Below are 27,703 nucleotides of genomic sequence, written 5' to 3'. Positions count from 1 at the left end.
TATAATCATAAATGTACATAAGGTAATGATGTTTGTCTTATTCTACTATCTTTCCTCCCCTCACCTCATTTCCCTCTAAATAATCTATAGGTCCTCCATTCTTCCCTTACCCCCCTATCCTGTTATGTATCAGCATTCACTTATCAGAGAAAACATTCAGCCTTTGATTTTTTGAGATTGCCCTATTTCACTTAGCATGATAGTCTCCAACTCCATCCATTTACCTACAAATAACATAATTTTATTATTCTTTATGACTGAGTCATATTCCATTGTGTATATATACCAGTTTCTTTCTCCATTCATCTACTGAAGGGCATCTAGGTTGGTTCCACAATCTAGCTTTTGTGAATTGAGCAACTATAAACATTGATATGACTGCATCCTTGTAGTATGCTGATTTTAGGTCCTTTGAGTATAAACTGAGGAGTAGGATAGCTGGGTCAAATGGTGGGTCCATTCCAAGTTTTCTGAGGAATTTCCATACTGCTTTCCAAAGTGGTTGCACCAATCTGCAGTTCCACCAACAATGTATGAGTGTGTCTTTACCCCACATCCTTGCCAACACTTATTATTGCTTGTATCCTTGATAATTGCCTTTCTGACTGGAGTGAGATGAAATCTTAGAGCAGTTTTGATTTGCATTTCTCTAACGGCAAGAGATGATGAACAGTTTTTTTTTTTCATGTTTGTTGATTGATTTTATTTCTTCTCCTGTGAAGTGTTGGTTCAGTTCCTTAGCCCATTTATTGACTGGGTTATTTTTTTGGTGTTAAGTTTTTTGAGTTTATATATATCCTGGAGATTAATTAGTGCTTTATTCGAGGTGCGTGGGGTAAATATTTTTTCCCATTCTGTAGGCGCTGTCTTCACGTTATTGTTTCCTTTGCTGAGAAGAAGCTTTTTAGTTTGAATTCATCCCATTTATTGATTCTTAATTTTACTTCTTGTGCTTTAGGAGCCTTGTTAAGGAAGTCGGGTCCTAAGCTGATATGATGAAGATTTGGGCCTACTTTTTTCTTTTGTTAACTTCCTTCTTTTTGTTTTTTTTTTTCTTTTTATTTCTTTCTTTCTTTCTTTCTTTTTTTTTTTTTTTTGCAACACGAATTCCTCCATTTTATTTTTGCACCTAAGGAAAACAAAACAATTTACTAAGCAACTCAAAAACTGTCAGTGTTCAATGATCAGGAAAAAAATGAGGTCAGAAGGCAAACTTTTAACTTCCTCCCAAACATATTATTGGCAAGTGTCACAGAAACAATACTGATTTTCAGTATACAAAAGTTAAGCAATAAGGGGGACTACTGAAGATACAAAGACTGGGAGCAGTGATCCAAGAAGCTTAAATAACCACGCAGCTCTTTCTGTCCATATTCCAGGCTCATCAATTCCTCCTATTCCAAAGTGGCTATCCACATACAGAAATCTTGGCAGCTCCAAATATATTTGTCTAGCTGTGTTTCACATGGCATCTCCACAAGCCAGGCCCCAACTAAAATTCTCTACAGGAAGTTTCCATTGCTGTCAAAGAACTCCCATCTCCTCTGTACTACTTTGCTGCTGAAGTTCTGGTTTCCTAGCTCCCGTCTTCAACATTTCCAGTTTCTGGTCACTTTCTGGTGTCAGCGCAATCACTGGAGTACTTCTGCAGCTCTCTCTGATGCCTTCAGTGACAGGCATAAAGCTCTCCTTCTTCAAACCCTGTATTCCTTTATTCCTTCCCTTTTGTCTCACTGCATTTGTACTGTGAGTTTTTGACTCTATCGCTGTCAAAGCTGTACTGTGATGCTGACCCTCAGATGAGGCTTCATCCCCTGGCATCAGCAAAGAGCTTGATACAGAGCGGCCTGCGGCAAGTGGCTTCAAGGTATTTCCACAGCCCTGGAGCTGCCCGAGTGAGTGGGCAAACTCAGCTTTCTTAAGGACTTTTTGATCCTGCTTCAATTTCTGTTCCAAAGTGGCTACAAATTTACTATTTAAAACCCTTCGAATAACATCGGTGCTGACGTTAAACCTTCAGCCAACCTGGGAATTGACCAGAAATCTGCAAATTCTTTATGTAAATACCATATCTGCTCCATAGCTTCAAACGTCAGGGTTCTGGGTGGGGCACCAGGTGCCTCCATTTGCCTACAAATTTTCTGGAATGGAATTGCTTTTTTCTGTCATATCAGGGTGCTGGGGGGAGAGAACCAATGGCAGAAGCCACGTGTGGAAGCAAGATGGGTGTTTGAAAAGTCTAGGGCTAACACCAGGAGCCCAGCCCTGCTAAAAGCCATCAGGCCATGTGCGCCAGCTTAGTGCTACTCTCGCCCCCAAAAATCTAACACCTAGAACAATAGTTGCCTGGAAGCATGGCAAACTACCTGAAAGGGTAATGAAACATAGTCACTAGCGAAGGGACCTATGGTCCCAAGGGAGTTGAACATCTGCCCCTATGCCGCTGACAACATACAAGGAGTTGGGGCTGAAGGATGTCTGGCGCCAAGGGGGCGCTATCTGAAGCCGCTTGTTTCTTTTTTTTCTCTCTCTCTCTTTTTTCTTGTTGAGGTACTGGGGATTGAACCAGGGCCTTGTGCTTGCAAGGCAAGCACTCTACCAACTGAGCTATATCCCCAGCTCCGTTTTTTTTTTTTTTTTTTTTTTTTTTAAATATATAATAACCTTTGAGGCACAGACATTTTTAAATTTGAAGAAATACAGATCATCCGATTTTTGGTTTTTATTTTAGTGACGTCAATATTTTTTGTTGTTCATGCTTTTAGTGTACTTAAGAATGTTCATGCTTGTAATGTATTTAAGAATTTTTGTTTGTTTGTGGTGCTGGGGATTGAATCCAGGGCTGTAAGGATATGAGGCAAGTACTCTATCAACTGAGCTACATCCCCAGCCCTTGAGAATGTTTTTATGGTATTTAAGAATATATTTGGGTTGCCAAATTCAAGGCCACAGAAGAGTTATCTTATGTTTTTTAGAAGTTTCGTATTTTTGTTTCTTGTATTTGTCATCCATTTTGAGTTGATTTTACATATGGTGGGTCGAGTTTTGTTTTGTTTTTGTGCAGTTATCCAATTCTCTTGGTCTCTGTTCAAAGAGGAAGGATGGGACTATGAGGGCTCTGTCTTGATTTACGCGGGCTGGACTTTCCGGGTCGTACTACGAACCCCAGCATGCACCGCGGGGGCCGGCGCGCCGCAAAGGGGAAATCCGGGCAGGCCTCGGGGTGTGGCTGCGAGGAAAGGCCGAGATCGCCTGCTGCCACTATTGGTCAAGGCTGTGGACCCCCGAGGACAGAGCGGGCGGGAGGGCCTGCCACGGGATTTCCCAGCTCAGACAAGACATACGGCTTCTGATTGCTCTGATCTGTCCGGACTCTTTTCTTACCCAACTTTCCCGCGGAAACCAACTCTTGAAGAAGACCAACCACAGTCCAGAGTTTTGTCGGCCCCGCCAACCAGAGGCGAGGGTGGAAGCCGCGCGACCAGTGAGCCTCGGACTTGTGCTGGACTGGGTGGGCAACCTCGGTAGGGATCTCCAAGGCAGCCGGGAGGGGTGCGGAAGTGGGCAGGCCTCCCGCTGGGCTAGGGTGGGGGGCTGCGGCGGGGCTAGCCTCAACCATCAGAAACCCTCCCCAGGTGTAGGGGTTCACCCTCGTCGACCATGGCCCACCCGTCTTTTCTGGGCTCCCCAGCGGCTCGCGCCAGCTGCCTGGACCTATGGAAGGAGAAGAACGACCGTCTCGTTCGACAGGCCAAGGTAACATGGTTACTGGGACCGTCGCTTTGCAGCACCACGATCCCAGAGAGCGGGTTTGCAGTGGATTTACCCCATCCTTTGGGAAGGATCAGAGCTTGATCTTCAAAGAGCAAGAAATACCTGGAGAGTGCATCCCTCTTCACTGCTGAAAGGGGAGCGAAAAAGACTCATCCTTAGTGAAGTCCCCTCCCACTTTTGGCAGGTGGCTCAGGACTCTGGTCTGTCTCCGAGGCGACAGCAGTTGGTTCAAGACACACTGGAAGGGCTCAGGGAGCTCCTCCACACTCTGCATGGTAAGCAGAGTCTTCTCCAGGATGGTCAATTTTCCTTCTCCATAGCCATGAATCTTCTGTATTTCTCGGACTGAGATCATTACTCAGCAGACAGGGAGTACACAGAGTGGGCCACAGTGGAATTGTCTTTGTCCATGGGAATTTCTCCTCTGCACCTGCCTGCATATGGGCTTGGAGGCATGCGCACACAATGGAGGCATGGGAAGGAGTGGTTTCTATTCCAGGGTGATCTCTTTCCAGACTGACCAGAGGATGAGGTGTTTTTTTTTTTTTGGGGGGGGGGGGACTGGGGAATGAACTCGGGGGCACTCAACCACTGAGCCACATCCCCAACCCTATTTTGTATTTTATTAAGAGACAGGGTCTCAATGAATTGCTTAGCACTTGCTTTTGTTGAGGCTGACTTTGAACTTGCAATCCTCCTGCCTCAGCTCCTGGAGCTGCTGGAATGACAGGCATATGCCACCCTGCTCAGCTGCTCAGCGGATGGGTTCTTTATTGAGGGTATTTTGTTTGGAGTGGGATGATCTCTGGGTTGGGATCTTATTTGGGGCATCTTTCATGAGAGAGAGAGTGAGGGAGAGAGAGGGAGACAAGAGCGCACCAGAGATCTTGAAACCAGCATCTGTTGCTTCAGGGCTCCCTGCAGCTGTTCCTGTTCTCCCCTTGGAGCTGACTGTCACCTGTAACTTCATTATCCTGAAGGTGAGCCTAGCCCAGGGTTTCACTGAAGACCAGGCCCAGGATATACAACGGGGCCTAGAAAGAGGTGAGGGTCACAGATGCCTTCCATTCCCCTGCCAACTTCAGTCTGGATTTTAAGTCTTTCTAAGAAAATGGGAAGAACGACAAATGACATTACCTACATGGAGAGAGGTGCCCTTCTGTAATCCTCTGTATACTTCTCAGACCAGGTTGGGGTGTTATTATGGTAATCCTTGGGCTCTTGCAGAAGAGCAAAGACAGAGAGTGTAGGGAGATGGAGGATGTGGTTCCATCTTTGCTGTGCATATGTGTACTTTATAGTGCTAGAGACCCAGGAGCAGTTGGGACCCAGGCTGGAACAAGGGATCAGGAAGCTGTGGGAGTCTGTCCTCCATGCTTCCTCCCTTCTGCTGGAGCTACTTCCTGTCCTGCACCACCTGGCTGGCCTACAAGCTGCTCTTTGGCTGAGCACTGACTGTCTTGAAGACCTGACCTTGTTGTTGCAGACCCTGAATGGCAACCAGGTAATGGGGGAAGTAATCTGAAGATGAGAGTGTCATCCCTCCTTCCTTATCCACAGCTGCAGGGGCATGATTATATACTGGAAAGCCTTCTGGGTTCATAGTCAGAAAACTTGAGTTTTCTGAGAGACTCTTGGGTAACCTTGCTCTGGTTGCCCCTTCATTGGGGGAATTGTCTTGGGGGCATTTTTTAAAAAGACCTTAATGAATTTGGGTAGGATTAGGTCTCTTGTGCATGATCTTGCTGAAGCTACTTCACAATCTCAGTCTTCTCATTAGTAACCCAAACCTGGTCCTGGCCCCATGTCCTCATTGCCATATCCTGAGTGAGAAGGCATACTGGAAAAGATCACCACTGCCCTAGATTATCTTTTTTGCTTTATCCTTCCTCCTCAGCTATCTTTCTTTTAGAATTGGGGAAGCAGGAATCAGAAAGAGTCTTGATCCCAAGACAGGAGAAGTGAAAGTGGTTATAAACTTGGAGACTTTGATTGTCTTTTCTCTCCAGAATGGGACCTCTAAGGATTTGTTGCTACTTCTAAAAACTTGGAACCCTCCAGCTTTGGAATCAGATGCCCCATTGACCCTGCAGGATGCCCGGGGTTTGAGGGATGTCCTTTTGACAGCATTTGCCTACCGCCAAGGTCAGCTAGCAACTTGACTCCTCCCTTCTTTCCTTAAGGGATTCTCTGGGCTTATGCTTTCCCTGTCATATCCCATTCAGTTCCATGGACTTTTTCTTGGTTTTGTTTTCTATCATGTTCCCTATCCTATGGGCCTCTCTAATATCACACCCTAATTGCCCTCAGGACTCCAGGAGCTGATTTCAGGAAGCCTACCAAGGGCATTGAGCAGCCTGCATGAAGCAGCCTCAGGTCTGTGTCCACGACCTCTGTTGGTTCAGGTGTACACAGCACTAGGATCCTGTCTGCGTAAAATGGTAAAGATAGCCTTGAGGGGTAGGGGAGATGGGGGAAACCTTCTCTATTATAAGCAGCATTTTCTTTGTGAAGGTAGCTGAGGCCTGCATCCTTTCACCCATGTAGGGAAATCCTCAGAGAGCTCTGTTATACTTGATTGCAGCCCTGAAAGGGGGCTCGTCCTATGGTCCTCCGCTTCTGGAGGCTTCCAGATTATATCGGCAACTGGGGGATACAGCTGCAGAGCTGGAGAGTCTGGAGCTGCTGGTTAAGGTAAGGAACTACCAGGTGAATATATGGGGTGGAGAATGACTGAGGTGCTGGTGTTGGGGTAACTAGAGAAGATACAAGTGTAAGGAAGTAAGACTCCCAAAGATTATAAATATACTTTCTTCTTTCTTTCCCATTTAGGCCTTGAGTGCCACCCATACCTCTGAAGTTCCACAGCTTATCATTGAGGTAGAATTGCTACTCCCACAACCTGACCCAGCCTCTCCCCTTTACTGTGGCACACAGAGCCAAGCCAAGCACCTGTTAGCAAGCCGATGCCTACAGATGGGGAGGTGAGGTTCCCTCTTGCTCAATTGGGCTCCTCTTCCCACTTCTGATGCCTTCCCCCGGAAATGACTGTTTTGTTGTTGTTGTTTGTTTTGTTTTGGTACTGAGGATTGAACCCAGAGGCTCTTAACCACTGAGCCACATCCCCAACCCTTTTTTGTATTTTTATTTAGAGACAGGGTCTCACTGAGTTGCTTAGGGCCTTTCTAAGTTGCTGAGACTGGCTTTGAACTTGTGATCCTTCTGCCTCTGCCTACCGCTAGGATTATAGGTGTGCACCACCACCCCCAGCCATGATTCTGTTTTTGTTCTGTGAGTTGGGTGATGAATAAGACAACGGCAGGACATAGGTCTCTACTTCCTGCCTTACTGCTGGACCTGAACTGAAGGCTTTTCATCCAGACAATAACTGCTTCTATCTTTGAAATGCTAAAATCTCTCCAATCCATTCTGTAACTGAGATAGATCCATAAAGAGCCAGAGTTGTAGGCCCAGGACCTCACCTTCTGCCTTATTCCTCAAGACCTACAAACATCTCTTCATTAGTAAGGAGAGAACATTTTCACTGGAGCCTTTGGAGGACCCTGCCAGAGGCTAAGGTAAGGTTCACGTGTTATTACTTTCCAGGGCAGAAGATGCTGCAGAGCATTACTTGGACCTGCTGGCCCTGTTGCTGGATGGCTCAGATCCACGGGTAAGTTTAAAGGGTGCTTTGGAGTAGATCAGAACAACTGTTCTGTTTTTCTCTCTATTTTTCTGTCTGTCCATTCTGGAAGACCAGGTTTCTATGTGGTCTCTGTAATACCAGAGCCTGGTGAAGAGATCTTCTCAAGACACTGCATCCTTCTCCCATTCTAGTTCTGCCCACCACCCTGCCCCCCAGGACCTTGTATGCCTGAGGTGTTCTTGGAGGCAGCAGCAGCACTGATCCAGGCAGGCCGAGCCCAAGATGCTTTGACTGTATGTGAGGAGCTACTTACCCGCACATCATCTCTGCTTCCCAAGATATCCCAGCTGTGGGGGGATGCCAGAAAAGGAACCAAGAAACTGCCATCCTGTCCACTCTGGGTCTCTGCTGTCTACCTGCTTCAGGGCTGGGCCTGGGTACAACTGAGGACCCCAAAAGAGGCAATTAGTAAATTTAGCCGGTGAGTGCAGGAAGCCACTTAGGGTCCTAGGGAGGTGGGGAAGAAAGATTTTCTGACTGGGACCTGGGTTGGTGAGTTCCATTCTCACCCACTCACCTGAATTTCTGAGGTTGATTCCTCTTTACTTCTGCTCCATGTTCCATATCAGGTGCCTTGAGTTGCTCTTCTGGGCCATACCTGAGGACAAAGAGCAAGGTGATTTGGACATCCAGTTTTCCTTACCTCCTGAAAGGGGTGGAGGTGAAAGTGGGTTCCCTTTCCCTGTGTCAGCCCATCAGACTAGGAGATTTAAGAGAAGGGACTGCAGGCACAGAAGAGAGAGAGGGGAACTTGGGATTTTGGAGATTGTGGCTGGGAAGACACTTCTTGATTTTGGGTATGGTCCCCAGGAACAGCTTCCAAGTGTGAGCAGGGATGTAGGTCAGATGTGGCACTGCAACAGCTTCGGGCAGCTGCCCTGATCAGTCGTGGACTGGAGTGGGCAGCGAGTGGCCAGGATACCAAAGCCTTACAGGACTTTCTTCTCAGTGTGCAGATGTGCCCAGGTATGTGTACTATGCATGACATCATGAGGTCCACAGAGGAGGTACTTGGGCCTATGTGGAGGAGTGGTATTCTGAGACAGGAGGGCTGAGTGAGATAGTGCTGTTTAAAACTAGGATATACCTAGGTTTGCACATATAAACATAAGTGTGTATGCGAGGCTCCCAAGAGTTCCCTGGTTTCCTTTGTCCTAAAGACACAAAGACCATGGCTGCATTGCTGTGGGCTGTGTGGGAATGGGGCCAGCTGAGCCCTTTTTACTGGGCAGATGATGAATCTTGGAAGAGGAATGGTTGTGAGTGATTTACCCTTGGTTTCATATGTGAGTGTAGACCAGACACTTTCTCTAGATCTCAGTTTCCTCTTTTATAAAATGATGCCTAAGGCTATACCAAGTTCTAAATCTTTGTACTCTGGGGTGGGCTACAGGTAATAGAGATGCCTCCTTTCACCTGCTTCAGACTCTGAGGAGACTAGATCGGAGGGACGAGGCCACTGCTGTCTGTTGGAGGCTGCAGGCCCAAACTCAACTGCCACAGGAGGAAACTACCTGGTGAGGGTTTCTGGCTTCTGGCTGAGGGACAGTTGGGAGTTGGGGTGAGGGACAGTACCCCTTGGGACTATTGGGGGTGATAAGGAATGAAAGGGAGGGAAGGTTGCCCAACCTTTGATCTTTCACACTTATGCATCACCCTTCTTGCTTTCCAGGTCTCTCCCCCTGTACCTAGAAATCTATTTGAGCTGGATCCATTCCCCTGACTGTGAAACCCTCCTTGAAGAGTTTCAGACATCTCTGCTGGAGCCTCATGACCTGTAGCTGCTGTTTCCAAGAACCTGAGCTAAGGGCCCAGTGAATCATCTCTTTGTGATAGGGGCCTTTTACTTTTTTTCCTTCCCCCTTGCTTGACTGAAGCTGATCATTCCTATATAACTCCTGTCCTGGTGAGGTTGGTGGCAGTCCTATGAGATTTGGCCTACTTACTGCCATTCTGGAGGAAGCATTCCCTGACACCAACAAGTCATTGACTTTGCTTATAACACCTTTTTCCTGTTTCCCCTTTTCTTGTGTTGAGTAAAATTGCATATATATTTCTTGTCTGCCTCGTACATATATTTGGGTGGGAAAGCTTTTGTCTGCCTAGTAGAGTGCTGGTTGTCAAAGGTACCCTCTCTGAATATTGTCCCCCTTTGATTCCTTCTCTCTTTCTTTGGGGGAGGGGAGGACGGTACTAGAGATTGAATCCAGGACCGTGTATGTGAACCCCCACCTTCTCAGCATCATCTGTCTTATGAGCTGGAGGCCTAGGTATGATGGAAAGACTACACTAATCCTTATTCAGTGCCTTAGTCCTTTCTGGAGCCCCAAACCCCAGAGTGCTAGGTGATAGTGAGTAGAGTCAGGTCTGGAGGGTGATCTGGACAGGTTTTTTAAGATAACGGCAGGTATGCAATTAGGAGGGGCAGGTAGATTTCTGAGTCTCTCAGTGACTTCCTACTCTGAAGTGACTTCCTAATTCTGAATTCTAGAAACTGAACTCATCTCAGTCAAACTTGTCTGTGTGGATGGGAGTGAAGGGTGACTTGAGTCAGCATGCTACGAAGAACCCTATTGAGGACAGTCAGAGTCAGCTGTCAATTTGAGCCCAAGGACTTCTAGTTCCAGTATACAATTTTCTTGCTGCCTTGGATGCTATTGGCCCTGCTTTTTGTTCTGTGGCTGCCTTTTGATCCCTCTAGACTTTGAATATCCTGTCCTCCAGGCATTACTATTAATACTATTAAGGGAAGCACCCCTCCCCCAAGTGCTGGGAAACTGTAAAATCCGTGGGATAAATTAGGGGAGGGTACAATGACAATGCAGTAGCCTGGATGAAGAGCTGTGGTGCTAGTCAAAAGACCCAGAGACGGTATGGCTGGTGCCAGTACTTTTTTTTTGTTTGTTTTGGTTTTGTTTTTGGTAACTGGGGATTGAACCCAGGAACATTTAGTGGTTTGAGTCACATCCGCATCTTTTTATTTATTTTTATATTTTTATTTTGAGACAGGGTCAAAATTGCTTAGGACCTCACTAAATTGCTGAGGCTGCCTTGAACTTGGCGATCCTCCTGCCTCAGCCTCCCAAAATGCTGAGGCATGCACCACTCACAACTGGCTTGGTGCCAGTGTTTTAAAGAATCAAGATGTGTTGGTGTGGTCATGGAGTAAAAGGAACCCCAGGTTTGGGGAGAAATTGTGTAGGTTATCACTACAACAAAACTAGACTAATACAAGGGTTCAATCCATTGTGCCAGGTTCTTCCAGGAGGATAAACTCGGAAGCCAATGAACTGGAGCCAAGTGGGAGAGTCCGCCTCCAAAGGATTAAAGGCTCTCCTTTCACCAGTCGATCTGGCCTTGTTCTTTCGCTGATTGGTCTAGACTCACAATCCGTCGAGGAAGCGTAGCGTTGTGACCAATTAACGCGGCGTTACTAGGCGTGTTGTATCCCCGAGGCGGGACCCAGGCCATAAACGAATTTTCTGATTGGCTGTGGTCGGCGGGTTGCTGGGGAGAGGCGCGGAGAGGCGGGCGCGAGTTCCCAGGGCAGGCGCTGATTGGTTGAGGTGAGAGCGGCTTTCCTTCCGATGATTCGGCTTTTCTCGACTCAGTCTCAGCTAAGCGTTTGCAGCCGTCGTTGGAGTCTTCGCTGCCGCTGCCCCCTCGCGGATCAGCCAGCGTCTCCCGCCCGCCCGCCGTCCCGGTGCCACTGGGAGGAAGCGAGAGGGAGGCTTCCTGTGGGTTTGTAGCTGCTGCTCGCCATCCGTTCCCCAGCCTGGGAGAGCCAAGCCCCGGCCTAGTCGGTCGCCTGCCACTCTTGTAGCCGTTACCCGCGGGCCGCCACAGCCGCCGACCGGGAGAGGCGCGCGCCATGGCCTCTGGAGCCGAGTGAGTGTGTGCGCGCGCCCGCCAGCTCGCTGCGGGGGCGCGCACCGCGGGATCCGCCGCGCTGGGTAGGCCCAGCCGGGCCTGGCCGGGGGCGCGTCTGGGAGGTGGAGACCGGGAAGGTGGGAGAGGAACGGAGGAAGCTGGCAAATGAGGGGCCGCGGCCCGGGCCCCCGCGCGCCACCTAGGCTGGGCTTGTGTTGGGCCTGGGTCGGAGCCTGAGCGAGATCGTGCTGTGTCATGCAGGCCCCAGCCGGCCTGATTGGCCCTCTCAGAGCTGCGGCCCCGGCCTAGTGCGGTGTTGGGTCTTACACTGCCTGCGGGGAGCCCTGGGGCCTTGAGGCGCCGGTCTGCGAACCCGTGTACCACCTGCAGATGACCCTGGGCCCACGAAGAGAGCAGGCCCCGCGAGCCCGCAACCCCAACTGGGCCCGGTGGGCGTGGACTTTGGGCCACGTGAAGGCCTCAGGAGCCTTGAGACCCAGGCTGCGGTCCCGGGAGGGGGAAGGCCCAGCTTGCTCAGGAAAGCTCACACTGGCCTTTTTGGAGCCGGGGCGACTTGGCCCAAGGTTGGCATCCTCTGCGACCTGAGTTGTGAGGGCCTGTTCAAGGAAGGGCAGGCCCTGCCTTTCGCTTCTGGCCATCTTCCTATTTTAGGTCCGTTGTAAATATGAGGAGGCTCTAGTTAGGTCCTTGCTAAAGTTCGAATCTCAGTTTGTGTTCTGTGGCTTTCCCTATATTTCAGCTTTCGTGACTTGCAGGTTGGAGTTGCCCTAACACTTCAGGGAAAAACACACACGCCCCTTTCCCGAAACAGCCACCTAAAGAAATTCTCTGGGCCTTGGGGCTTTCTGGCCCTACCTTCATCTCTCAGGAAAGCATCAGATAAAACCTGGCCACCTTGGCCTATTCAGCTTAGAATCTAGAGATTTGGATGGAAAAAAAAAAAAAAAAAAGAAAAAGAAAAAAACTTAGCCAACCTACTGAAACACTTGTATGTAAATCATCTTCCTGCTTTGAAGAGATTAGTTTTTTTGAGGTGTGTTCCTTTTTCTCAAGTTTCAGAATTGGGATGAAGTATTACTCAGTTGCTTAAATAAAAGGATGATTGTTGATACCTAAAATAGGCTGTCAGATTATATCCAGCCAGTCTTTGGTTTTCAGAACTAGAACTAAAAATCTAAAATTCTTGGAACCTGGCATTATAAGCAGTTTCTAACCTCTAGGTTATCTTAATGACTTACTGAATCTCCAAGTCTCATGTGGCCTGTTGGGTTCTGGAAAGGGCCTGAGTCATGCATAAGACAATGGGGAATGTTCCCAAAGAACATCCACAATTGCTGTTAGCCTATGGTCAGGCCGAATTCACTGTTAGAGATTACCACTTCTGATCTCCTCAGATAGGGAATTAGAGGTCTTGTGTTTGTTTTTGGTACTAGGACTGGGACCAAGGGATGCTTAACCACTAACCACATCCCCAGCCCCCCCACCTTTTTTTTCTTGGGACAGAGTCTTGCTATGTTGCTTAGGTCTTCCATAAGTTGCTGAGGCTGTCCTCCAACTTGTGATCCTTCTTCCTCAGCCTCCCCAGTTGCTGGGATTACAGGTGTGTGCCACCATCCCTGGTTTAGAGGTCTTTACCTTAAGTGAAGGGCATCATCACTCTTTTAGACCTAGGGTTAGTAATGGTAGTCATATTGGAGGGTTCTCTAGAGTACAACTTTGAGATTAATATACAGACTATGATGACTTGAAGCAACTGGAATTTTATTTTTTTTCCCAGCCCCAATCTCGTAAATCAAACAGGAAGATGGTCAGTCCCTGTGGGATTATAGGAGGGTATTTTGATGGATTGGGGTGGGCAGGAAAACTGATAAGTTTATATAGGTTTCCCAGGGCTGTCACATTGACCATGCTAGAGTGTTGATAAATTTTGGAAGAGTCTACCTGCTTTGCAGCATTTTACGCAGAGTGGCACACTTTTTGGATGGGGGAGGCAAGTTACAGATGAGGAAACCACTTTTGAAAATTAGTTTAAAAGCGGTAAAGATAAAACCAACTGGGCGTGGTGGTGTATGCCTGTAATCCTAGTGGCTGGGGAGACTGAGGCAGGAGGATCATGAGTTCAAAGCCAGCCTCAGCAACTTAATGAGACCCTAAGAATTCAGTGAGATTGTTTCTGAATAAAGGGGATGTGGCTCAGTGGTTAAGTGCCCCTGGGTTCAATCCCTGGTTCAAAAAAAAAAAAAAAACACACCACCAAAGTAAGGGTTAGCAGAGTTTGCTACTTTATAAAAATGAATGGGGTTTATTTGATATTCTAGAGCACAGGCATCTTTCCTGTTTTCCAAATTGTGAACGTATTTCTAATGGCAGTACTATTTTGTCTTGTTTTGTTAGCAATATTCCTAGCTCCTAGAATAATACCTGGATCAGTGTAGACAGCTCAATTTGTTGAATGAAAAAATAGTTCTATTTTTTTCTTTGCTTCCTCCATTGTTCTGACTCTCTTAGTTAATACTTACATTTGTCCCAGCCTTAGTAAGAGGAGGTAACTCATCAAAGGGAGAATCCATTGGGTTTAGTACGTGATGGCTGGAGAGAGTTAAGAAATTGTTTTCACTCACTGTCTGATGAGAATGCTCCTAGCTTCTAGGAAATGAAAGAAATTGAGTCTACACTCAGGCAGGCTTAATTTGGGTGAGTGGAATTTGAATTTGACCCATGTTTTAGCATTTCTTGGTTTTGACTTTTTGAATGAACTCCATGAAGTTGTGTGCCTTTGCAGAAATTACTGTGACGTTCCGTCAGAGCTTGATTCTGCCTGCCTGCCTGCCTGCCTGCCTGCCTACCTGCTTCTTTCCCATACTGGGAATTGAACCAGGGTCTCATATATGCCAGGCAAGCACTCTACCTGAGTATATCCCTAGACCTTCGTGAAAATTTTTTTGGTTTTGTTTTGACCAGGCTGATCTCCAGCTTGAGATCCTGTGCCTCAGTCTCTCAAGTAGCTGGGACTTCATTTGTGTAGAACCCCCACCCAGTTTTGAGCCTCTTTCTGAAGGTTCTAGACTATTAATGTTTTTTCTGAATATGATGGTTTTTTTTTCCTTTTGTGTGTGTGTAGAGGGTAGGTACTAGGATTGAACCTAGGGGCACTTTGCCACTGAGTTACATTCCTCTCCCCTTTTAAAAACATATTTTTTTATTTTGAGACACGGCCTTGCTAAGTAGCTTGGGCTGACTTTGAACAGTCTGTGGTCCTCCTGCCTCAGCCTTGTCAGTCTCTGGGATTATAGGCATGCAGCAACTGCACCTGGCTTTGCTTGGCATTCTTGTTTTACTTGGGAATGCTCTGACAGTCAACAGGTCTATCTTGTGAGGACAGCAGTGCTAATAATTCTGCTTCATTGTTCCCCAGCTTGCTTGGGGGGACTTGGGGTCCCATGGCCCTTAAGGGAAGTTGTCTAGCTCAGCTTATTCCCTTGGAAGGTTAGCATAAAAGAGAGCTTGTGTTTTGCTTTGGAGTGCTAATCATGATGACCATTAGTACCTTGTTTCAGGCATTGTGTTGAGTATTTACATCATTATCTCACTTAAAACAGTAAAGCTCTTATTTTTTATTTAGTTTTTAAAATTCTTTTAAAAAGGTAAATCTCTTGAGATGGGTACTACTGTAGTCCCCATTTTACAGATGAGGACACCAAAGTCCAGAAAGGTTAACTAACTTGCCCAGTGTTGCAATTAAACATTGGCAGGGTTGAGATTCAGATAGGTCTGATTGCAGAGCTTCTGCTCTTAATTGTTGCTTTTTCTGTCTTAAGACTATTTTCATTTCTCTTAAATATTAGAGCTACTAGAATGAGAACTATAATATAACTGAATATTGCTCCTTGTTTCCTTGACTGAATTTCTTTCATCTGAGCTCTCTGGTATAGAAATACCTTCACCAATTCACTTTGTTTCCTAAGTATATGTTTTGGAGATTGTTAGGACCTGTAGAGTTGGGGTATCTATTGGGACTGACTCCATTTCTTCCTTCTAGTTCAAAGGGTGATGACTTATCCACAGCCATTCTCAAACAGAAGAACCGTCCCAATCGGTTAATTGTTGATGAAGCCATCAATGAGGACAACAGTGTGGTCTCCTTGTCCCAGGTAAGTTGGGTCGATAGCCCAGTCTTTCTTTATTGCACTTGAGGGATTTCCCCAGGTTTCTTTTTTCATTTTTCTTACAGTGACAGCAGATTGAGTGGGGTTTACTGGGAATCCCAAACTCCAGGGCTGCTGCTTACCCCCTTTTGCCCAGTGACCCAAAGGCCTTAACCTTCTTTCCTTAGCCCAAGATGGATGAACTGCAATTGTTCCGAGGTGACACAGTGTTGCTGAAAGGAAAGAAGAGGAGGGAAGCTGTGTGCATTGTGCTTTCTGATGACACATGTTCTGATGAGAAGATTCGAATGAATAGAGTTGTTCGGAATAACCTTCGTGTACGCCTAGGGGATGTTATCAGGTGTGTGTGTGGGGTTCTCGGCCCCTCAGGGATGGGAGGTCAGAGACTGCCTGCAGTATAGGCAGTATCCCCCTGTGTTATGACCAGTATGATTTCCTTGGTAGCTGCTGGTACAGGAAGCCACCTAGCCATGGGAAGACTCATGCTTTGGGGTTCTCTTTAGGTTTCAGTTCTACCTTCCTGGACTTTAAAATCTACCTCTGCATGGCCCATGGGACAAGTTGACGTTTTTGTGACTTTCTTGATGCCTTTGTTTTTTCTTATTAGAAGTATAAGCCGTCATATCTTACGATACTGTTTGATGGTATATATCCACCAAATAACCTCTTTACTAAATACTGCTGTGTTTAATGAATGGCTTGTGATGGGGCTAGTATGAGGTGGGGAGTATGAGTATGGAAGGTGGGCTTCTGATGGTTCTTTTAAGGATCTAAGTTAATCTAGGAGAGTGATAGAGTTGGAGGCAGACCCGGTATAGCTTCAATGTGAGTGATTTTGCTTGTTTCTATTATAAATGTAGATAAGAGGCTTCCCCAACCAGTATCCTGGCCAAGATCATCTAAGACTTCTGATTGTTTTTCATGAACTTTTCTTTCTGAGGATGCTTAGTTACTTTCTGAAGATTTTCTGACCATGTGGCTGAGATTATTTTTCCACTTCTGTTTTTCTGAGCCTGGCACTAGTCTAAGGCCTCCTCTTGTACAAGATATTGAGTCACTAGTATTCATTAGAAGGGATCATCCTTGGATGTCATTCACTGAAGACTCCAATAGTAGAGCTATGTGTGTCTTTTTTCTTTTTATATACATATATATATATATTTTTTTCTTTTTCTTTTTTTTTTTTTTTTTTTGTTGTAGGTGGACTATATGTTTAGTTTATGTGGTGCTGAGGATTGAACCTAGGGCTTTATGCGTGCTAGGCAAGTGTGCTATCACTGAGTCACAACCCCAACCCTGTGTGTGTCTTTTTTGGTGGAACTTCCAAATGTTCTTAATTTTGTTTCACTAATATGAAGTGGGCTAGGAGTGGGCTACCCTAGTAGCCTCTTATAGTACTTCTGCTACCCTACCCTGAGTGTGACCTGTCTTAGTTCTGCTTTGCTGTTCCTTTGCCTTCATTCCAACCCTGTTCTCCTTCCTCTCTTCACCTAAAGCCGTCCCTGCCTTTTCTTTTTCGCTTGCCATCAGCTGTCTGTGCCAGGCCCTTTCGGACGCCCAGTGCTTGGGGCTGCAGTGTGGTTGGTAATGTGGAGTCTGCTTGTCATCCTCAGCATCCAGCCATGCCCTGATGTGAAGTACGGCAAACGTATCCATGTGCTACCCATCGATGACACGGTGGAAGGCATCACTGGCAATCTCTTTGAGGTATACCTTAAGCCGTACTTCCTGGAAGCTTATCGACCCATCCGGAAAGGTGAGAGGGAATTTTAGGAACTGAGCTTAAGGATGGTTATGGGAATACTTCAGAATAAACCTTCAATTATCTTTTTCTCTTACACATGTATGTGTACAACACATATATCTTACCATGTGTCTTCCCTGCTAACCTCTGTGGTCCCAGAGAGTAAGCTGTCTCATATCTCTGAAGTGAGAACATGGTTCATTTTGGCTGTGTTCGAGTAAAAAGTGCACAGCTCTATCATTGATGGTTGTAGTAGTGAAAACTTGGCTTACCTATAACCAAGAAGTTACACTTTATGGGCTTTACTAAGACCAGGAGAGGTGGAATGGGGCAGAATAGGGCAGTATGTAGTGATTTCTGCATTTTAGACCTGTCTCTTGAGGAATTCTCACTTGGTCTGGTAGTTAACCTTATAACCACTTTTACTGCTTGCTCTCATAGGAGACATTTTCCTTGTCCGCGGTGGGATGCGTGCTGTGGAGTTCAAAGTAGTGGAGACAGATCCCAGCCCTTATTGCATTGTTGCTCCTGACACAGTGATCCACTGTGAAGGAGAGCCTATCAAACGAGAGGTGAGTTTGCTCCCTGACCCTATAGTACCCAGTTTTATTGCACTTAGTGTGGCAGTCATATTGCAACTGTTGAAACTGGGTACTTTTTGACCTGAGCTGCTTCTGGAAGTAGGGAAACCTCCCAGCTGTACATTTTTGGGCCCAGGTGTTTTTTTCGAGAACCCTATACCAGCTATTTTAGATTGAACCCAAAAGTTACAACAGATTGGAATATTTTTGTTTCTTTTTTTCATGTGCGGCTGGGGCTCAAACCCAAGGCTTTGTGTATGCTAGACAAGTGCTGTGCCACTGAGCCGTATCACCAGCCTTGTAATAATTTTTTAAATGAAGCTAATGGGTAACATCTAGACCTGTGCCCTGTTCCAAGAATTTCCAGCTTTAAGTTTTAGAGAGCTCTTTCCAATAAGAATAAGGGCTATGTGAGAGGGAAGGACAATGCTAAATTTTTGTTGTTGTTGTTATTGTTGGTTTTTTTTTTTGTTTTTGTTTTTGTTTTTTGTGGTGCTGGGAATTGAACGCAGGGCCTTGTGCATGTGAGGCAAGCACTCTCCCAACCGAGCTATATCCCTACCTCCCTCGCCCCCCGCCCCCACTCTGCTAGAATTTTTTGCCTTGAAATTTTTGTAGTTATTCTTTAAGGCAGGATCCCCCCCCCCCCTTTTTTTGTTGTTGTTGTTGGGGGGGTACTAGAGATTGAATTCAGGGGCACTCAACCACTGAACCACTTCCTCAGCCCTATTTTATATTTTATTTAGAGACAGGGTCTCACTGAGTTGCTTAGCACCTCACTTTTGCTGAGGCTGGCTTTGAACTTGGGATCCTTCTGCCTCAGCCTCCTATAGGTTGCACCACTGTGCCCAGCTAAGGTGGGATTCCTTTAAAGAAGAATCTTGTCATATTCATACAACAGATTTTTCCACACCAGATAGTGGGATGATTTGGAGAAACTTTAGCTGATAGCTGATTAAGAATTCTTGCCTTCTCCTTTCTTTGTCTCTTCCATCTTCAGGATGAGGAAGAGTCCTTGAATGAAGTAGGCTATGATGACATTGGTGGCTGCAGGAAGCAGCTAGCTCAGATAAAGGAGATGGTGGAGCTTCCCCTGAGACATCCTGCACTCTTTAAGGCAATTGGTGTGAAGGTAAGCATTCTGGGATTTGTGGGTTCTAGTCTAGGGTGGTGATTAATGGCTATACATTGTCTAACCCTGGTACTGTTTCCACTTATGGCTTGAATTAGAGGGGCAGTGGTATCTTCTTTGATTTTGTAGAAAACTCTAAACTTATTAAAGCTACTGATGGTCCAGAATAGGAGGCTAGCATGAGCAAAGGTCACCATCCTGAGCTGAAAAAATTTATGGACAAGAAGTTATCATTGAAATTAAATGGTGGCAGACATGTCCAAGGAATATTGCAGGGATTTGACCCCTTTATGAATTTTGTGATAGACAAATGTGTGGAGATGGCAACTAGTGTGCCATGGTGGTAATAGGAGAAATAGTATCATCATGTTAGAAGCCTTGGAATGAGTATAAATAATAGCTATTCAGCACAGAAATCCGTGTTCCCTTTCCAGAGGGCCTTTTTACCTATGACATAAAAATCGAGTCATGTACATTTTCATATTAAACTTCGTTAAATAAACTTTTTAATAAGAAAAAAAGGAAGAATAGCAGGCTGGCTGGGTGTGGTGGCACACACGTGTAATCCCAGTGATTTGGGAGGCTGGGGCAGGAGGATTACAAGTTTGAGGCTATCCTCAGCAAAATAGCGAGGCCCTAAGCAACTCAGTGAGATTCTGTTTCAAAAGAAATAATTAAAAGGACTGAGATGTGGCTCAGTTGTACAGTGCCCCTTGGTTCATTCCCCAGTATCAAAAAAAAAAAGGGCAAACTAATTAAGTTATGTTTGCGTATCTTTTTTTTTTTTTGGTACCGGTGGTTGAACCCAGGGGTGCTTAACCACTGAGCCACATCTGCAGCCCTTTTTTATATATATTTTTTAGAGAAAGGGTCTCACTAAGTTGCTGAAGCTAGCTTTGAACTTGGAATCCTGCCTCAGCTTCCCCAGCTGCCGGGATTATAGGCATGTGCCACTGTGTCGGGCTTGCTTGTCTTTTATATATTATACCTCTTTATATATGTACCTTAAAAAATGTAAAAGCAATTCTTAATATCATGGATCCTGTCAAAACAATTCTCACCATAATTTGTCCTTTCAAGAACTTTGTCACTTAATTTGAAGTAGATGTTAAGGAAATTTACAGAGTGCTAAGCGTCCCCAGTCTTTATACATCTGAGTACTACTCATCTAAGAGTGTTGCTTTCTGACCTTTTCTATATCATGGAACACACAGAAGATGAAATTAATACTTTGCCTTGTAAGCATTATATAAGCAATTTCATCTTCTATGTCGCCAGTTTCAATATCCTGCCTGTGGATGAGGGCACAGAAAAGATAGTTTCAAGCAGGAATACTTGTAGTTTGACTAAGGAAAAGCACTGCAACATGATAATAAATTCTGGAAGACTGATAGTGAATATAGAGTGAATGAGCTTTTGATAGTGAAGAGAATGGACCATGTTTTCTTAAATGGCTAAGCTGGTCCTTGGAATTGACTTTCTAGAATTGAATTCATGCTAGTCTCAGGATCTTTAAACTCCCTCATAATAGAGTTTCTTAGTATGGTTTCTCTGCTGTTAATCTCCTGTGGAAATTGCATTCGTAAATGCAGCCCTGCAGCCCTTTCTAGCAATATTTTTCCTGGTGATGGCAGAACTGAGTATGGCCTAAAGTAAATTGCCTAACCAGCATTTACTGTTAAGGTTTTTTTTTGTTTTTTTTTTTTTTGTTTTTTTTGCAATACTAAGGATTGAACCTAGGGTCTTACATGTGCTAGGTAAGCTCTCTACCACTGAGCTGCATCCCTACCCACAAAGGGCTTATTCTTGGGGGTACCAGAGATTGAACCCAGGGGCACTTAACCACTGAACCACATTCCCAACACTTTCTGTTTTTTGTTTTGAGACAGTCTTGGTATGTTGCTTAGGGCCTCACTAAGTTGCTGAGGCTGAATTTGAACTTGACCATCCTCCTACCTCTGCCTCCTAAGCCACTGTGATTACAGGCATGCAGCACCACACTCAGCGTTCCCGAGGGCTTATTAATGGTGTCAGGGTTAAACCCTGGATTCTCACTCTCTCTAGAGCCCTAGTCAAGCCTTTTTAAGATGAGTGGGTTGGGAGAAGATGAAAGTCTAAACCTAATCACACTCTGTATTGGTCCTCAGCCTCCTCGGGGAATCCTCCTCTATGGACCTCCTGGGACTGGGAAGACCCTTATTGCCCGAGCCGTGGCAAATGAGACTGGAGCCTTTTTCTTCTTGATCAATGGTAAAAGTCGTGGTTCATCTTGACTCTGGCTAGACCCCACTTTGAGCTGGAGAGCTCATGGACATGGTCCATTTGCATCTATGCAGTTGTGCATACTTTGGTATCTTCTGGTAGGGTATATTACTGAATAGTTAAGCAGTAAGGGAAAGATACTTTACACTGAAGCTTCCTGTCCTTTTCCCCCTTGAGAAAGATTGTGGACAGACTAAAGACACTTAGGAGGAACTAGCTGAAATGAGAAATTAAAAGGTATATGATTGATTATTCAAGGGGGTTTAGGGAAGATGGGCTGAGATCACTTGACTCTCTCAGAATGGTATTTAGCTGGTAGAGGTCCAACTGGTATGCTGCCTCCTTTTGACCAGAGTTCCCAGAGCATCTGCTGTCATCTTCACACTTCCAGCTCTACTGTGAGAAAAGCGTACTGAGTCTCTTGACTTCTCTCTATCCCTGCCCTGGTTGTCTTGGGATATTGGTTGGTAGAGGTTACCACATTTTCACCCATGATGTTTCTGTAGGCTGAGCAAATGAAAACTGATTTCTTTGGGGATTGGGAAAGAATATAGTTTTGTTTATAATTTCCTTTCTGTATCCTTCAGGTCCTGAGATCATGAGCAAGTTGGCTGGTGAGTCTGAGAGCAACCTTCGTAAAGCCTTTGAGGAGGCTGAAAAGAATGCTCCCGCTATCATCTTTATTGATGAGCTGGATGCCATTGCTCCCAAAAGAGAGAAAGTAGGAACTTAACCTGAGGGCATGGAGGGTGGTTGAAAGGTCCTTACTTCACTTCTTACCAGATATCATGTCCTAACAGACTCATGGGGAGGTGGAGCGGCGTATTGTATCACAGTTGTTGACCCTTATGGATGGCCTAAAGCAGAGAGCACATGTAATAGTTATGGCAGCAACCAACAGACCCAACAGCATTGACCCAGCCCTACGGCGATTTGGTAAGGACCCCCTATTTCTTTACACCCTGTCTTTGCTCATAAGGAGATTATAGTCCTACTGGGTGTAAACTCTTTGATCCCACCTCTGTCCTTATCTAAGTTACCAAATCCTGAGAATTTCTTAAAGCTCTTTGCAGTAATAGAGCCCCAGGGATTCTTTTCCCTTCCCTATTTTTATCTAGAATGACCAACCATCCTTGTTTGTCTGAGACTGACAAACCAGGTTTCCTAGGTCATGAAACTTTCAGTGCTAATGCTAGGGAGCCCGGGGGTGAGATGGATGATTGCCTTAGGCCTGTTCCTTCTTCCCTCTGGACCTAGAAATGAGCCCTGCACTGTCCCACAGGTCGCTTTGACAGGGAGGTAGATATTGGAATCCCTGATGCTACAGGACGCTTGGAAATTCTTCAAATCCATACCAAGAACATGAAGCTGGCAGATGATGTGGACCTGGAACAGGTGGAGTGGTGATGAGGGCTGATCAGGAATTAGAATATTTCTGTTTATAAGAAGTTGCAAGAAATTGGCTAGAGACATGAGCTTCAGATGGGAGGAGATGGGTTTTGATTCCTAGGGAGGGGAAAGGAAGTGATCTGGAAACTGAATCCAGGAAATTGGTGTGTTTTAGTTGATAGTACATTAGAGTAAACCAGAATGTTGGGGCAACTTTATTTCTAGGACACAATTCAGGCTTGAGTACTGAAACCTCAGCTCGTAAAGAGTCTGCTAGTGTATGTTTTTAAGCATATGGGAGAACTCAACTCATAGGAAAAGATAAGGATTCTTTTGTCCCTGAGTTTCCTAAGACTTCTGGGTCTTAGAGACAAAAATTAATAGATCTTCTCTCTGCAGGTAGCCAATGAGACTCATGGACATGTGGGTGCTGACTTAGCAGCCCTGTGTTCAGAGGCTGCCCTGCAGGCCATCCGCAAGAAGATGGATCTTATTGACCTAGAGGATGAGACCATTGATGCTGAGGTCATGAACTCTCTTGCTGTGACTATGGATGACTTCCGGGTAAGGATTATATACCCCCACCTGATGTACACACACCCTTTCCCTCCTATGGGAAGTCTCATCCCCATTTTTTGTTTCCTTCGTAGTGGGCCTTGAGTCAGAGCAACCCATCAGCTCTGCGGGAAACTGTGGTAGAAGTGCCACAAGTAACCTGGGAAGACATTGGGGGCCTGGAGGATGTCAAACGTGAACTTCAGGAGCTAGTCCAGGTAGTGTAACTTAGTCTTGGATAAGTCACTGCCTCAGTATGTTGCAATTGACTTGAGTGATCTCAAGGTGTTGGCACATTCTCTGCTAGAATTGTGAGGGCACAACTCGGAAACCTGCTCCTGGGTAGCCTGGTTCTTAGTCCATGGAATGTGCCATAGAGTGGTGAAGGAAATGATTCTATTTGGTTTGGCATCTTTCAAAATATGGAGGTAGCCTTGAATATTGTTTCCTTTGCCTTCTAGTATCCTGTAGAACACCCAGACAAATTTCTCAAGTTTGGTATGACACCCTCCAAGGGAGTTCTATTCTATGGACCTCCAGGCTGTGGGAAAACCTTGCTGGCTAAAGCCATTGCTAATGAATGCCAGGCCAACTTCATCTCCATCAAGGGTCCCGAGCTGCTCACTATGTGGTTTGGAGAATCTGAGGCCAATGTCAGGGAAATCTTTGACAAGGTAAGCTATGCTGGGCTATCTATTTACTTGCTTAGAGGCAAGGTATGATAGAGGCTGTTTCTTTAGGAGAGTCAAAATTGTCTTAACTGCTGTCAGCTCATCTGGGGCATTGAAGATTACTGTTTTCATTCTTAGGTCTGAGAGACTCAGTTGTGTTAGTGCTTGAGTTTATTTGTCACTTCCACAGGCACGCCAAGCTGCCCCCTGTGTGCTTTTCTTTGATGAGCTGGATTCAATTGCCAAAGCTCGTGGTGGTAACATTGGAGATGGTGGTGGGGCTGCTGACCGAGTAATCAACCAGATCCTGACAGAAATGGATGGCATGTCTACAAAAAAGAATGTTTTCATCATTGGCGCTACCAACCGGCCTGACATTATTGATCCTGCCATCCTAAGACCTGGCCGCCTTGATCAGCTTATTTACATCCCACTGCCTGATGAGAAGTCCCGTGTTGCCATCCTCAAGGCCAATCTGCGCAAGTCCCCAGTTGCCAAGGCAGGTTCAAGGTCATGGGCCATAGAGACTTGGGAGGCTGGTGTGGAGTGCTTTTTGGGTTCTGGACAAGGTTCCATTAGGGATTTCTGGGGTTAGGGCTGGTCTAAAGGGAAGGTGGATGGTTTGGGGGTATTAGGATAATCTAGAATCAAAAATAAAATGGGAGCCAGATTTGGTGACGCACCACTCTTTAATCCCAGGAACTCTGGAGGCTGAGGCAGGAGGGTTGCAAGTTTGAGGCCAGCTCTGGCAACTTAGAACCTGTCTCAAAGCCAGACGAGGTGGCACACACCTATAATCATAATGGCTTTGGATGCTGAGGCAGGGTGATCCCAAGTTCAAAGCCAGCCTCAGCAACGTAGTGAGGTCCTAAGCAACATAGTGAGACCCTGTCTCAAAAGAAAACATAGTAAGGACTAGGTATGTGACTCAGTGGTTAAGTGTTCCTGGGTTCAATCCCTGGTACCAATTTTTTTTTTTTTAAAGAAAAGGGCTGGTGATGTAACTCAGTGGTAAAGTGCCTATGGGTTCAATCCCCAGTACCAAAATTATTTAGAAAAAAAGATGGGTGGTGACAGAAGATGGGGCAAACTGAAGTTGGAAGTGCTTAGTGAGCCTGAGGATCAGTATATCCCAGGGGAAGAAAGGCTAAATTCTAAGGTGGTTCTGCTGCTGCTTTCAGGATGTGGATTTGGAGTTCCTGGCAAAGATGACTAATGGCTTCTCTGGAGCTGACCTGACAGAGATTTGCCAACGTGCTTGTAAGCTGGCCATTCGTGAATCCATTGAGAGTGAGATTAGGCGAGAGCGGGAGAGGCAGACAAACCCTTCTGCCATGGTGAGTCTGCATCGGTGGTCAGTTGTGGGAAGCCAGGGCATGGTCTCCACAATGCCCTGGCCCTGGAGTTGAGAGTAGGAGATATTGGAAAGGTCATCTCTCTGAGAAAATGTGAGTCAGGGCATCAAAGAGAAAGAATGCTGAGGTGAATCCACTTGGTCTGGAATAAGGCTTAGAAGAAATAGGCAGATTACATCTTAGTGTCTCCTTGAAATCCAAGTATAATCGTCCAGCAAATAAATGGAACAAGGTTTCAAACTTAGGATTTATAGATCTATCCCTGGTAGTGGAGGAAGGGGACATGGACCTCCCAAAATTTTCTGTAAAGGTAACTATTGTCTCACTTATATCCTGGTTCCATGTTTGTGACTTAAGAAAGAAATGAGTAAGTGGCTTTCTTTAACTTTTGGGAAGAGATCTGTGACATCTCTCCTTTCTCCAATAAAATCTTAAAAAGTAATGACTACTAATGCTTGGAAGCAGTCTTATAAGCCATAGGAATGGGCCTCTCAGTGGAAGAGATAGGGTTTGAGAGATAAGAGTAGAATTTGGATAAAGGGATAAATAACCCAAATAACTTGCTCTAGTAGTAGGGTTGCAGAAATTGTGAAAACCTGGGTGGATTTAAGAGCATGTATGTTACTGGAAGCGAGGCTATTAGGTAGGGAGTAATCCTATGTGATAAACCCTGAGAGCAGTTGATATTTTCTTTTTAAACTTTATTTATTGAGGTATAATATTCATGCAGTAATATGTGCACTGTATCCTTTTAAGATATAATTTCCATGCTTTTTGACAGATGTACATAAGTTCTGTACTATCACAGTTGATATGGAAATTTCTGTTATCCCATCAAGTTACTTCAGACCACCTTAGTATCTTCTCCCTTTATTAAACCTTGGCAGAAACTGATATGATTTCAGCCACTGCAGTTTTCCCTTTTCCAGAATACATTGACAAGTTTTTAAATTAATACGACTGATGGCTTCTGTGGAGCAGAGCATGACTCAATTTTAGGAAGTCTAGCCTGTTTCTTAAGCAGGTTAGATTGGAAGCCCAGGAGACCAATAAGCTACTACAGTAATGGGAGGGTGGGGAGGCCAGGGGACAGGGTCAGATCTGGGATTTAACTAGCCAGGGTGGTGTGTGTTTACCAACTTTATAGGAAGTAGAAGAAGATGATCCAGTGCCAGAGATCCGCAGAGATCACTTTGAGGAAGCCATGCGCTTTGCCCGCCGTTCTGTCAGTGACAATGACATTCGGAAGTATGAAATGTTTGCTCAGACCCTTCAGCAGAGTCGAGGTTTTGGCAGTTTCAGGTAATGGTTGGGGGCAGTGGGCAGTTCCTAAATTGCTTTGGGGACCTATACAAACAAGGTGGTGAGGAGTCTTAAAGAGACTAAAGTGAAAAGCCTACACAGGTCCTATCCTTACTCTCTTTTTTTTGTCTCTGCTCTTAATATTACAGATTCCCTTCAGGGAACCAGGGTGGAGCTGGCCCTAGTCAGGGCAGTGGAGGTGGCACAGGTGGCAGTGTGTACACGGAAGATAATGATGATGACCTGTACGGCTAAGTGATGGTGGCCAGCGTGCGGCGAGCTGGCCTGGTTGGACCTTGTTCCCTGGGGGTGGGGGCGCTTGCCCAGGAGGGACCAGGGGTGCCCCCCACGGCCTGCTCCATTTCTCAGTCTGAACAGTTGAGCTACCAATCAGACTCTGGACAGGGGGTTTCTGTTGCAAAAAATACAAAACAAAAGTGATAAAATAAAAGTGATTTTCTTTTGGGAGGTGGAGAGTGAATTACCAACAGGAAATTGGGCCTTTGGGCCTACGCCATTTCTATTGTAGTTTGGGGCAGTGCAGGGGACCTGTGTGGGGTGTGAACCAAGTCATTACCACTGACTCCTACAGTAGAGCATCTGCACATCACTCAATGCTGCCCAAGCCCTCCCTTCCTGTAGCCAACCTGGGTAGGTGGGTGAGGGGCTACAGTTGCTGGGTGTTTATATAGAGAGTAGGTTGATTTATTTTACATGCTTTTGAGTTATTGTTGGAAAACTAATCACAAGCAGTTTCTAAACCAAAAATTGACATGTTGTAAAAGGACAATAAACGTTGGGTCAAAATGGAGCCTGAGTCCTGGCCCTTGTGCCTGCTTCTTTTTCTGGGAAGGGCCTTGGGCTACCCCTCATTGACAAGGCACAATTCCAAAATGAAATCCTGGAGGTAAGATTGCGTCCTTTTCTATGACTGATTGACCTTGGTATGGTAACTCCTGCTGGCTCACCGGGCATCTGCAGTTATCACTGGATAGGTTTGTGGTGGAAGAGGAGCAGCCTGATGGAGCTGCATCTGTGGAGAATGTGGCATCTTTCTACCTGAATGTTTGATTGATGTGGATGGTAAGGCTAGGGCTGCAGAGCCCCCTTATCTTTTTTTTTTTTTTTTTTTTTTTTAGTTGTAGATGGACGCAATACCTTTATTTTCTTTATTT

At 45.6% G+C, this 27,703-nt stretch overlaps 2 protein-coding genes and 1 pseudogene across 8 annotated transcripts; 2 read left to right on the top strand and 1 right to left on the bottom strand.

Annotated features, from left to right (window-relative positions):
* Positions 1–1,180: 1,180 nt before the first annotated feature.
* Positions 1,181–2,429, bottom strand: LOC306645547 (neugrin-like; annotated as a pseudogene). The gene is made up of 2 exons: positions 2,367–2,429; positions 1,181–2,162 (listed from the first exon to the last, which is right to left on the bottom strand). The product of its transcript is annotated as a neugrin-like (transcript).
* Positions 2,430–2,942: 513 nt separating this feature from the next.
* Positions 2,943–9,537, top strand: FANCG (FA complementation group G). 6 transcript variants are annotated; one of them, XM_079111806.1, is made up of 15 exons: positions 2,943–3,524; positions 3,636–3,756; positions 3,959–4,049; positions 4,687–4,818; positions 5,076–5,278; positions 5,784–5,919; positions 6,085–6,215; positions 6,322–6,468; positions 6,607–6,758; positions 7,381–7,447; positions 7,612–7,901; positions 8,050–8,096; positions 8,291–8,446; positions 8,906–8,997; positions 9,153–9,537. In XM_079111806.1, exons 1-15 carry the CDS (start codon positions 2,965–2,967, stop codon positions 9,201–9,203), a joined length of 2,376 nt encoding a protein of 791 aa, XP_078967932.1. In that variant the 5' UTR covers positions 2,943–2,964; the 3' UTR covers positions 9,204–9,537. The 6 variants fall into 6 exon arrangements, with proteins under 6 accessions (XP_078967932.1, XP_078967934.1, XP_078967931.1 ...); XM_079111805.1 differs by having other exon boundaries at positions 2,953–3,524; positions 8,874–8,997; XM_079111807.1 differs by having other exon boundaries at positions 2,954–3,484; positions 3,692–3,756; positions 8,874–8,997.
* Positions 9,538–11,069: 1,532 nt separating this feature from the next.
* Positions 11,070–27,339, top strand: VCP (valosin containing protein). Its single transcript, XM_079111811.1, has 17 exons — positions 11,070–11,368; positions 15,411–15,522; positions 15,705–15,877; positions 17,151–17,293; positions 17,723–17,853; positions 18,863–18,994; positions 21,142–21,244; positions 21,844–21,977; positions 22,057–22,192; positions 22,539–22,651; positions 23,045–23,209; positions 23,296–23,418; positions 23,662–23,874; positions 24,062–24,370; positions 25,053–25,208; positions 26,374–26,528; positions 26,678–27,339. The coding sequence occupies exons 1-17, from the start codon at positions 11,352–11,354 to the stop codon at positions 26,781–26,783; spliced, it is 2,421 nt and encodes an 806-aa protein (XP_078967937.1). The 5' UTR covers positions 11,070–11,351; the 3' UTR covers positions 26,784–27,339.
* The last annotated feature ends 364 nt before the right edge of the window (positions 27,340–27,703 follow it).

This window comes from Sciurus vulgaris, assembly GCF_902686455.1.
Source record: "Sciurus vulgaris genome assembly, chromosome: 15".
NCBI lineage: Eukaryota > Metazoa > Chordata > Mammalia > Rodentia > Sciuridae > Sciurus > Sciurus vulgaris.
The sequence above is the reverse complement of the archived record's forward strand: the minus strand, read 5'-3'. Positions and strand labels throughout refer to the sequence as shown.

Coding starts and splice junctions, on each gene's coding strand:
- FANCG (XM_079111805.1), top strand. CDS start 2,965: ATGTTTTTTAGAAGTTTCGTATTTTTGTTTCTTGTATTTGTCATCCAT. Junction 8,097..8,290: donor ACCTGAGGACAAAGAGCAAG/GTGATTTGGACA, acceptor TATGGTCCCCAG/GAACAGCTTCCAAGTGTGAG. Junction 8,447..8,873: donor CAGTGTGCAGATGTGCCCAG/GTATGTGTACTA, acceptor GGTGGGCTACAG/GTAATAGAGATGCCTCCTTT.
- VCP (XM_079111811.1), top strand. Junction 17,854..18,862: donor GAGAGCCTATCAAACGAGAG/GTGAGTTTGCTC, acceptor TTCCATCTTCAG/GATGAGGAAGAGTCCTTGAA. Junction 25,209..26,373: donor AGACAAACCCTTCTGCCATG/GTGAGTCTGCAT, acceptor CCAACTTTATAG/GAAGTAGAAGAAGATGATCC.